Source organism: Pteropus vampyrus, unplaced genomic scaffold (genome assembly GCF_000151845.1).
Source record: "Pteropus vampyrus isolate Shadow unplaced genomic scaffold, Pvam_2.0 Scaffold431, whole genome shotgun sequence".
Classification (NCBI taxonomy): domain Eukaryota; kingdom Metazoa; phylum Chordata; class Mammalia; order Chiroptera; family Pteropodidae; genus Pteropus; species Pteropus vampyrus.
Window position 1 is genome coordinate 370,597 of NW_011889212.1, and position 11,359 is coordinate 381,955.

At 34.5% G+C, this 11,359-nt stretch overlaps 1 protein-coding gene and 1 pseudogene across 1 annotated transcript in view; both read right to left on the bottom strand.

The window, feature by feature from the left end:
* LOC105306235 (matrix metalloproteinase-26) overlaps positions 1–2,976 on the bottom strand; it is a 6,252-nt gene extending 3,276 nt beyond the window's left edge. The window contains 3 exon segments of the mRNA XM_011381137.1: positions 446–594; positions 1,346–1,566; positions 2,878–2,976. Of these exon segments, the coding sequence (XP_011379439.1) occupies positions 446–594; positions 1,346–1,566; positions 2,878–2,976 (469 nt within the window).
* A 1,977-nt stretch (positions 2,977–4,953) lies between these two features.
* LOC111732149 lies at positions 4,954–5,072 on the bottom strand (annotated as a pseudogene).
* Between the last annotated feature and the right edge of the window lie 6,287 nt (positions 5,073–11,359).

An 11,359-nucleotide genomic window follows, 5' to 3' on the forward strand; every position in this document is an offset into this window, starting at 1 on the left:
AACTCTTGCTACTCCCTACATTCTGTGTTAAAAAAGAAGAGGAAAAGTTGGCAGCGACTACATGAAATTTATAGATTAGACACAAAAACCTCTGTCCAAAGTGGAGGGTAAAGGGGGGAAGGAGAATTATGCTCTGCGGGCTTTTACAAATATGTCAGGTCAACTTTGAAAAGCATTTCAATAGAGTAGAGGGCTATACAACTTCCTTTTAACAGGAAATGTGCAATCCTCCCTCCTTTACTCTATTCACATCACAATGCATCCTCTCGCTTACCTACAGTTTTATTGTACTAAAAATCTTTCCTGTATTATTGACTTCTTAGGATTTTATCTGATTTTTTTTTTCTCAGAAGCTGTACTAATGGATTAAGTTTTTGCTTATAGATTGAGACCATTTGCTCTTTCCATAGGACACCACACCCTCCCTGCCATGTCAGTTTCTTACTCAACTCCCAGAAAGAAAGCTTGATGTCTGCATCTTGCATTTTCACTTGCTGGAAGGTCAAAGTGGTCACATTGCTCCAGATGGAAACCGCATCATGTATAATGTCATTTACTGTAGATGGATTCATATCTTTTGGGTAATTGATAATGCTGAAAAACAAATTAAGCAGAATAGCTTAAAGGTATGGAAATTATGTCAGCTCTAAAAAAGAATGATTCTGCTTTGAAGCAAATCACTGAATATTTTAGGGCCTCATTTTGTTAAGATGTAAAGTAGAGTAAATCCCAGACTAATTAAATCAGAAACCCAAGGGATTAAAACTAAAACATGGACTTTTAAGAATTTGATAAATCTCCCACATTATTTTACACAAAGTCTGAAAACCACAGCCTTGATAGTATAATTGTGGAAAAAAAATCAGTGTGAACTCAATTGGAATGTACAGCATTTTATAAAGTTTAGCATTTCTTTGCTTTGGGTGTCTCCAGTATGCTTAGGATTCCTAATAGAAAGAGTAACCTAGTTAGGGAACAAAAATATGTCAAAAGTGTACACAAGAAACATCCCCCCCCCTCCCAACACACACACAGAAAAACACACACACACACACACACACACACACACACACACACACACACACACACACAATAGATTTAACTAAGAAAATAATAATAGATTACTTGGCCAAAGAATAGCAGTTAGGCTCCACTTCCTAAAGAGATGATCTGAAGAAGCTAGAATAAGAAGTGGGAGAATTGCCTTCTCTGTGGGAGAGTTGGGCTTAGGGGAGAGAGACTGCCAAGGAAAGTAGAAGACAAAAGAGGTGCCTCCAGGAGGGACGCTGGAGGAAGTCCTTTGAGGTAATCCACACTCATCTCTCTAGGCCTTAATGACAAGCACCTATAGGTCAGATTGTGCTTATTCCATTTAGAACTTTCTGGAGAGATGGAGTAGTTAGCCACATCAGTTATTCCACAGCGAGGGTGATGTAGCACAGCCAGCATCTGCTCGTCACGTGGATCTGTCTCATTCAGACAGAACTGCCACAGGAACTGCATCTCCTCTTCCTAGGTAAGGAGTGGCAACTCTTTTTTGGCCATGGAAAACCAATGGAAATAGTCCTGAGTGAGAAACAGAGAAAGGATGATTATTTAGAGACAATTAGGGCGGACTCATAGTATCAGTGCCCTAGTGCAGAGCCTCATTTGAGGGCTGGGAAGAACAGTGCTTTGACTATCTGGCCTTCAAAAACCTCCTGTTCTCAGTTGAATGATGACTACTGTCCCTGATTCTCCTGTCACTGGGGAGATAATTTTAAGCACAAGTGATAAAAGATAACCTGTTAAAAATTCTCTAAAAAATAAAACATCCAAGTTTCAGGATAGAAAGGCCCAAGAATAAAGCTTATCAAGATATTAGCTGGGAATTGCCCAGATAGATGGTCTCTGTTTTTTCTGATTGATTGAGGTTTTCATAGTCAAGACAGAATCCATGACTCCTAGAACACAGAATTTCACTAGTTCTGCATGCCCAGTCCATTTGCATGGCATTTAATTAAAATGCTTTTTAAAAATTCACTTATCACCTACTCCCTTTTCACTGACTTTTTTACCAGTCCAGTGTACTGAATTTTAACTTTCAGGAAAAAAAAACAAAACATAGCACCTTGCATTAGAGTCAGGTTTTTGTCTATATTTGAAACGTAGCTGGACTGAAAGTATTTTAAGGGTGATGTTTATGTTTAACACAACTTGGTCTACACAACAGTTCTTAGGATAGTACTTGGTATAAACTCATGATTGATTTTTGCATTTTGTATAAAATTGCATTTTTATGCTTTTATTTTATTGTGACTTTGGCTGAGCACTCAGAGACATCTGATTTACTACATTTTTTTCTGGGCTAAGTATTAGCAGAAAATTTTACCAGGTCCCCAAACTGTGACAAAACACATGACTAAAATCATTTATAAGGAATTTTAGGTATTTGGGGTGCTTAAAAGGTATGGAACATTTTCTTGGGAAATTCGAAGATATGTGGTAGACAGTTTGAGAGATTTCTGTTGAGAGGAAGGACATTATTAGTTCATTAGTTCTCTTGATTCCTTACCACCTAACAGACTCAGAAATCCAGACACCTGCATGTTCACTCTGTATCTCATAGAAGGCTAAGAGTGTGACAGATAAACATTGGGGCTGAATTATTCATTAGGCACAATAAGCACAAGACTTTTTTTGGGGGGGGGGTTCAAAATGATTTAATTACTTTTAAAATCAGAAGAAAAATTGAACTTAGAGATTGAAGAACATGATTTAATATGTAATATTAATAATTTATCTTTATACCATGCAGCAATGTGTATGCATATAATGTATATGGAAAAAGAGCCCAGAGTCATAATGTGATAACGTGGTCCTGATTAGCACACCTACCTTAACAAAGTCCAGTCCTTCATGGTCCGTAGCAGGGGGCACCGGGAAGGTCAGGCACCAAGGCAGGAAAATAGTAGCTTTTAAGATGACAGACTGCATGGCAAATGCTCATTTCTTCCCCTGCCTGAATTCATGTACCTAACATAGATCATGGGGCCTTTATAGTCATACCAGCAACATTTAGTGACTCATGCTGCTTGTTTGCCCTTTCTTTGCACTGGTTAGTGTCGACATCACCCATTTGGGGTTGAAGGCAGAATGGTCAGCCTACCAGCGTAATGACAGCAGGCATGGGATTTATTTATTTTCACGTTCATTTCACACCTGATAGCCCTTATGATACTTGGCCATAGCCTTGGTTAAGGAAGTACTGGTATTTCTCAGGTTATAGGAAACAGTATTATTAAAAAGTGGAGAAAAAAATAACAAGAACAAAACATAAAAATGATTTATTACAGGTTTACCTATATAATAATTTATTTACTAGTCACAGACAAGTACTATCTTGCTCCAAAAGCTAGAGAGAAGAGAGAATGAAATTGAGGATGGGATTAACATGCACTACAGTGAAGGTCCAGAGCAGGATATGAAAAATCTCTGAGACCCATATAAGGAAGATAAAGGGACACACAGAAAAAGAAAGTTACTACTAAAGGTATGTTTGAGAAAATATCATTGATAATAAGTTGAGATAGAGATATGCATATATAGCACAAGATCTCAACTGATAGCCTTTGAAATCACACAGATATGAATATGAATATTAACTCTGCTATGTAAAAGCTGATCTTTTACGTAGTTATTTACTTCTATTAAGCCTCTATCTTTTTATCTGTAAATTAAGGAAACTAATAATATTCATATAGTATGATAGTAGCAGATATGGAACCTGAGCACTGGGCCTGGTACACAGTAAATCGCAAGTGACAACGGGTGCTTTATATTTATTATTACATTCACATAGACACAAAAATTAAAGAAGAAATAAAGACTTTGAGACTCTAAGAGAGAATGAATTAAACATCAATTTTTATTGAGCACTTTCTAAATATCCAGACCTCTCCAATGAGGAAGACACCTTGATTAGATGTGGTTCCATTTCTTGCCCTCCAGGAGTCACCCTCTGTCAACAACAGGAACATCTGCTACACTAGTACTCAGAGAACAGTTTGCCAAGGCACCGTGCCTCTCCCTCCTATTTCTGCCTGTTCCTCTAGATAAATCAAATGGGATAAAGTGTCTCTGTGAAGAGACTGGAAATAATATAAAGAATGGATGGGGCAAGAAGGGGTGTTCACTACTTCTGACTCACCCCCAAACCTCCAATTCGCACCTCCACCTCAATTCCCTCCCAGCAATTGATTATAATCAATTTTTTCTTCTTCAAGGGTGCATATTCCTTAAGCATGGTACCATCCAATCATATCGGGCCTGCAAGCACAGCCTCAATAAGTCAAATTGGTTTGCCTTCTCTGATGCTTTGAAAATCCACCATGCCCTTCTGGGGTAATGCAATTTCTATCAGTGATTCCTATGGAGATTTGTAGCCTTCTGCTCTTTATCTCCATCCTATAATTATATTTCTATGAAGTTCATGAAAAGACAAAACTAATTTACAAAAAGTAACCATAACAATGATTTCTTTTGTTGCAGAGGGGAGAGAATTGATGGTTAAAGAGTACCAGGGAAATTTCTCAGGTAATGACATCTTCAATTTCTTGACTAGAGTTTGGATAATAAAGATGGATTCATTTTTTAAAACTCATTAAACTGTAGGCTTAGTATCTGTACATTTTACCATATGTTAATTATTCCTCTGTAAAAATAAATAAAATTTAAATAAATAAAAGAATTTTGATCACAACAAGGTATCAAATGTTATACCCATTCCACCATGAGGAATATAGTGGTAATTCCACTATATTAAGTGGTAATATATGTGATTGAATGGGCATATACATAATAATGTGGTCAGCGTTATTTTATTTTATTTTTTTAGGTGAGGCAACCCTTGGTTGACCTCATAGAATGCAAGGACCTTGTCATCTTACAATCTCTTATTCTTTAATTTTTTTATGACTACAGCACCTGGTCTTTCTAGGTGGTCTCCCATCCAAGTACTAACCAGTCCCAACCCTGCTTAGCTTCCGAGATCAGACAGGATCAGGCTTGTTCAGGGTAGCATGGCTGTAGACAGTCAGTGTTATTTTAATGTGAAAGTGTTATAAACTAGCTCATGTTCTAAAAGAAGGAAATTATATTTTAAAGATATAGGTAAATAATGGACAATCAACCATACGAATTAATAAGACCAAAAGTATTTGCGATAAACTTGGAAAAGAGAATAAATCTGAAAAAGGCAAGGTAAAATAAATAGGCTGTGGAACTAGAAATGTTTATTGTTAGGTAGGCATGGTATAAAGAAAGTTTATTCCTTATAGCCTATTTCAACTTCATAAAATGTGAATTTGTTCACAGTGTCATAGGTCTTATTTCATTTTCACTTCAAAGATAAATATGCTCAGGCTTAGGAAATATACAAACCTTTTCATGGAGATGGTAAAAATGTTAAGATTTGTATCTATATTTGTTTTGCTCTAATGGGGATTTTATTAAATGAAGTATACTGCATATCTTTACTGGCAGATATCCACCATTATACCATCAACATATCCTTGATGTTCCTTTAACCTGAATAAATTCACAAACTATGGGGCCAAAGTTTAGTGGAGTCATAATAAAAGAAACAATGCTTAGAATAAAAGAAACAAAATAAACAAAACTTTATCCAAAGTTACTAAACATTATTCAAAACCATTGCAACATTGAAAAAAAAATGTAAAAACCTTCTTTTTGAATCTATTATGTCTCCTTAGGTGCTCTGAAACATCTCACTTTCTCAGCCCCTCATACTCTAAAATCCCCAAAACACTCCTGCAGTCTTTCCTTGTGAGTTCTTTTCTCCATTCTTAGTTTCTTCATTACTCTCCTGTCTATCAGAAATGGCCGATTAGAGTTCAGCTTCCTCCATCTAGGCTAGATATGTCTAGGTTGGTTAGAAGTCAAGTTCATTCTGTCCCATTGGAGGGTCATGATCAGAGTCTCCTGTAAAGAGTAGTTCTTCAATTACTCTGACTTGTTCTTGAAATTCTTGTTCAGAATTGTTATAATTGAAATTTCTTTATGTTTACAGGCCTATGAACTATACTGTAGACTTATTTAGGACAAGGATTTCTTTAATTTAGCACAGTCTTTGGAACCTAGAAGATAGTTATTATTTATTAAATGAATAAAGTATTCAGTAAAAGAGTCTCATAGTTAATAATGAAAATAAAAATGAGTTGTTTGTATGTATTTTGCTGGTGGTAAACATGAGCATATAACTCAGATCTCTCAACCTAGGGCAAATGATAACTATAATAATGTATTGAGCACATACACTGTGTCAAAAATGAACTGTTTTACTGATACAATTCTCTGTGAAGTAGGAGTTTTATTATTTTCATCTTATAGTTAAGGAAATAAAGCTTTGACATCTTTTGATCATCATTTGGACAGTCACAATGCTCATAGTAATTTATAGACATTATAAACAAAGAGTGTTTTACACTGAAGGCAGAACTTTTAATGACTGAACTAAACTTTCAGTTTCAAAGAGATTGCGCCATCTCTCATGGTGCCACATGTCATTGTGATGCTGTTTCTGGGCTTCTCAGGTACACCACACAATTGTATAGGGAGATTTGGAGAAGCAGTCACCTGTAAGACTGATCCCATAATCAAGTAAATAAGTGCTGGGTACTGAGACCTATGTTACCTAAATAAATAAATGACTTATTAATGATTCAGCTACAGATAAGGATACTTGAAGTATAGCAGTGTTTCTCAAATGTCATGTACATAGAATCATCTGTATTGTTAAAATACAGATTCTGATTCAATTGATCTTATACGGGCTTAATATTTTGAGTTTCTAAAAGCTTCTAGGTAATGTCAATGCTGCTGGTCTAAGGATCACACCACTTTTGATCACTTATGAGGTAGGTGGTGTTGAGAATGTAAGGAGTGTAGAAGCTATGAATTCAAGCTATGAATTCAACCAGAAAGTTTTGAGAACAGACACTAGATTTTAAATTTTAAAAATCAGGAGCTATGAGAAACAGGAACTCATCTCTCCACTCACTCTTGTACTTTCTTCTTTGCTCTATACTCTTTTGTGATATTAATAGCATCTAATGCCTGAGGGCCAAGATATCTAGCTTGTGCCCAAGATTTTTCCCAGCAGAGTATGGATTATTTTTCCACTTCTCTGGGTAAGCTATCTTGGCAGCAGGAGAAAAAGTCGTTTCAAAACTACAGGAATTCATGATCTCTATTTCTGTGATTGAGGTAGTGGGGTCGGGAAGGGGAAATTTGAGTGTACATTTTTTGGAGCTAAGAAATTGTTTCCTTTGTCATGACACTGACAACTATGCTGGAAAAGAGTGACTCAATGTTTAACTTATCTTGATGCAGGAGAAATGATTCTACAACAGAATCTGAGTTTGGATAGTTACTGATAGAGAGCATAGGAGATAATGGAGATGTGAACAAGGGGACTGGTCAGGCTGCAGAGTCATGAATATACCTGGAGCAATATAAAACATGAATGTTTGATTATCACCATGGGGCAGTATATTTTCTCTTCTAAAATTATTCTTCATTTATAACTTGTTTTTTCCTTCCAGAAAATGCCATGTCATTTGTGATGCAAAGGTTATTAAGAAAGAAAGAGCTTGCCTTACATTTGTTTGCCATCTCATAAAATGACCTGTAAATTAAACATAGGAGACAATGATAAGAAGTTAGACTAGTGACTAACTGAATTGAGATTTAAACCTACCTGGGTTGGTCAGAGGAAATAAATAGAGCAAATGTAATAACCTGGATCTTATATTTAAAAATTGTTGTAGGAACTCAGGGAACTTAGGTCACGACATTTGTTTGGAGTATAGGTTTGTATTGTGCAATCAAAAACTATAAAATGGTTGAATGTGTGAAAAACCAGACACAACTATATTCTGTCTATAAGAGACACACTTTAGATTTAAGGACAGATACATGCTGAAACTGAAAGAGTGTAGAAAGATACTCCATAAAAATGGCAACCAAAAGAAAGCAGGGATGGCTATATCTACATCAAACAAAATGGACTTTAAGTTCAAAACTATGTCAAGAGACTTAGGAGTTCATATATAACGATAAAAGAGTCAATTCAACAGTAACATTTAACAATTATAACTCAACCATAAAGCACACCATACCAAAACTAATGGGATGCAAAAAAAGCAGTACAAAGAGGGAAGTTTGTAGCAATAAACACCTACATTAAAAAAGAACAAAGATCTCAAAAGAACAATCTGACTTTATAACTTAAAGAAATAGAAAAAAAAAAGAACAAACTAAGTCCAAAGTTTAGCAGAAGGAAAGAAATAATAAAGACTACAGCAGAAATAAAGAAAATAGAGAATAGAAAAATAATTTAAAAATCAGTGAAACTAAGATAAAATTGATAAACCGTTCCTTAACTGGACTGAAAAAAGAAAAGCCTGAAATTAGTAAATCAAAAGTGAAATAGGAGATGTTACACCGATACCATAGAAATCAAAATATGATAAATATGAAAAATTATATGCCAATAAATAAGACAATCTAGAAATAATATAGAAATATGGGAAATCTAGAAATATGGGACCTACAAAGAATGAATCAAAAAGAAATAGAAAGTCAAAACAGACTTACAACAAATAAGATGGGAGGAATAATAAAAATAGAAATACTCCCAACAAAGAAAAGCCCAGGACAATATGGCTTTACAATCGATTCCTATTAAACACTTAAAAAATAATTTATACCTTCTTAAACTTTTCCCAAAAATAGGAGGAAAGTTATACTTCCAAAATGCATTCTACTAGACCAGCATCAGTGCAATACCAAAGCTAGAAAAAGACACTGCACTAAAGGAAAACTACAGGCCAATGTCCCTGCTGAACATGATGTCAAAATCCTCAACAAAATACCACTAAATGGAATACTAGCAAATGGCACATCAAAGGAATCATATACCATAAGGAAAGAAGATTCATCCTTGGGCTGCAAGTATGGTTCAACAAATGCATATCAATAAATGTGATACAGCGCATTAACAAAATGAAGGATAAAAATCATGTGATCATCTTAATAGATGTATAAAAAGCACTTGGCAAAATTGAACACCCTTTGATGATAAAGGCTCTCAAAAATTGAGGTATAGAAGAAATTTACTTCAACACAACAAAAGTAATTTTTAAAAAGCCCGCAGCTAACATCACACTCAATGGGGATAAGCCAAAAGCATTCCCTTTAAGATTCAGAATAGCCAAGAATGCCTGCTCTCACCTCTTCTTTTCAACATAGTGCTGGAAAACCTAGCCAGAACAATGAGGCAAGAAAAATAAATAAAAGGCATTCAAATCAGAAAGGAAGAAGTAAAACTTTTATCTCTGTTTGTAGATAACATAATCTTATATGTAGAAAGCCCTAAAGACTCCACACATACACACACACACACACACGAAAGTTATAACTAGAAAGCAAATTCAGTAAAAAACTAGCATACAAAGATCAGTTCGGTCTCTATACATTAACAAAGACCTAACTAAAAAGAAATTAAGAAACAATTGCATTTACAATGATATCGTAAAGAATAAAATACTCAAAAGTAAACTTAACCAAGGTGGTAAATAATTTGTATATGGAAAACTACAAACATTGATTTAAAACAATTTAAAAGATACAAATAAATCAATGGACATCACCTGTTTATGGATTGGAAGAATTAATATTGTAAAAATATTCATGTTCCCCTAAAGCATTGTTCACAGAAATAGAAAAATCAATCCTAAAATGTATCTGAAATCACCAAAGACTTCAAACAGCCAAAGTAATTTTGAGTAAGAAGAACAAAGCTAGAGGTATCACAGGCCCTAATTTTAAAACATATTACAAAGTTATAGTAATCAAAACAGTGTGGTCCTACATAAAGACAGCTATATAGACCAATGGAATAGAATACAGAGCCCAAAAATAAACTTGCACATATATGATCAACAGTTCTTTTACAAGGGTGCCAAGAATACACACTAGGGAAAGATAGTCTCTTCAACACATTGGGAAAACTGGATAGACACATGAAAAAGAATGAAATTGAATTTTTACATCACAACATATTTTTAAAATCAAAGTAAAATAGATTAAATAGATGTAACCCTAAAAAATAAAACTCTTAGATGAAAACAGGAAAAAGTTCCTAAATATGGGGCTGGGCAATGAATTCTTGGTTATAACACCAACAGCAGAGTCAAGAAAAGTAAAAATAAATAATCAGAATTACATCAAACTAAAAAGCTTCTGCACAGCAAAAGAAACAATTAACAAATTTAAAGGCAACCTACAGAATGGGAGAACATGTTTGCAGATCATGTATCTGATAAAGGGTTAATATCTAAAAATGTATAAGAAACTCCTTCAACCAAAAAGCAAAATAACAAGTAACCCAATTTCAAAATGGGCAAAGAAACTAAATAGACATTCTCCAAAAAAGACAATCAACTGGCCAACATATACATGAAAAGGTGTTCAACATCACTATTCATCAGGAAAATGCAAATCCAAGGCACAATGAACTATCAACTCACATATATTATTAACAATAACATTGTGGCTATTAACAATAGCTACAACATCAACAAAAAGGGCAAGTGTTGGTGAAATGTGGAGAAAAAGGAACCATTGTACACTGGTGGTGGAAATGCAAATTGATGCAGCCTCTATGGAAAACAATATGGATGGCTCCCCAAAAATAAAAAATATAATTATCATTGGATCCAACAATCCTACTTCGGGGTATGTATCCAAAGGAATTAAAATCTATATTCTGAAGATATATTTGCACATCCATGTTCAATGAAACATTATTCACAATAATCAAAATATGGAAACAATCCTAACAATCTAAATGTCTATTAATGGATGAATGGATAAAGAAAATATGATATATATTCACAATGGAATATTGTTCAGCCTTTAAAAAAAAATTTCTGCCATTTGTGACAGTATAGATAGATCTGGAGGACATTATGCTAAGTAAAATAAACTAGACACAGAAAGACAAATATTGTACGATCTCATTTATGTATGGAATATAAAATGTCAAACACATAGAAGCAAAGAGCAGATGGCATAATTATCTACACAGAAAATCTGATACTATTCCTTTCTATATATAAGTCCAAGTTTTTGGCCTAATCATTGTTCTTCTTTCTGAAGGACTTGTTTTAAAATTTCTTGCAAGGCAGGTCAATTGGTAACAAATTCCTCAATTTTTGTTTGTCTAAGAATATCTATTTATCTTCACTTTTGAAGAATATTTTTCCAAGGTATAGACTTCTAGGTTGGTGGTTTG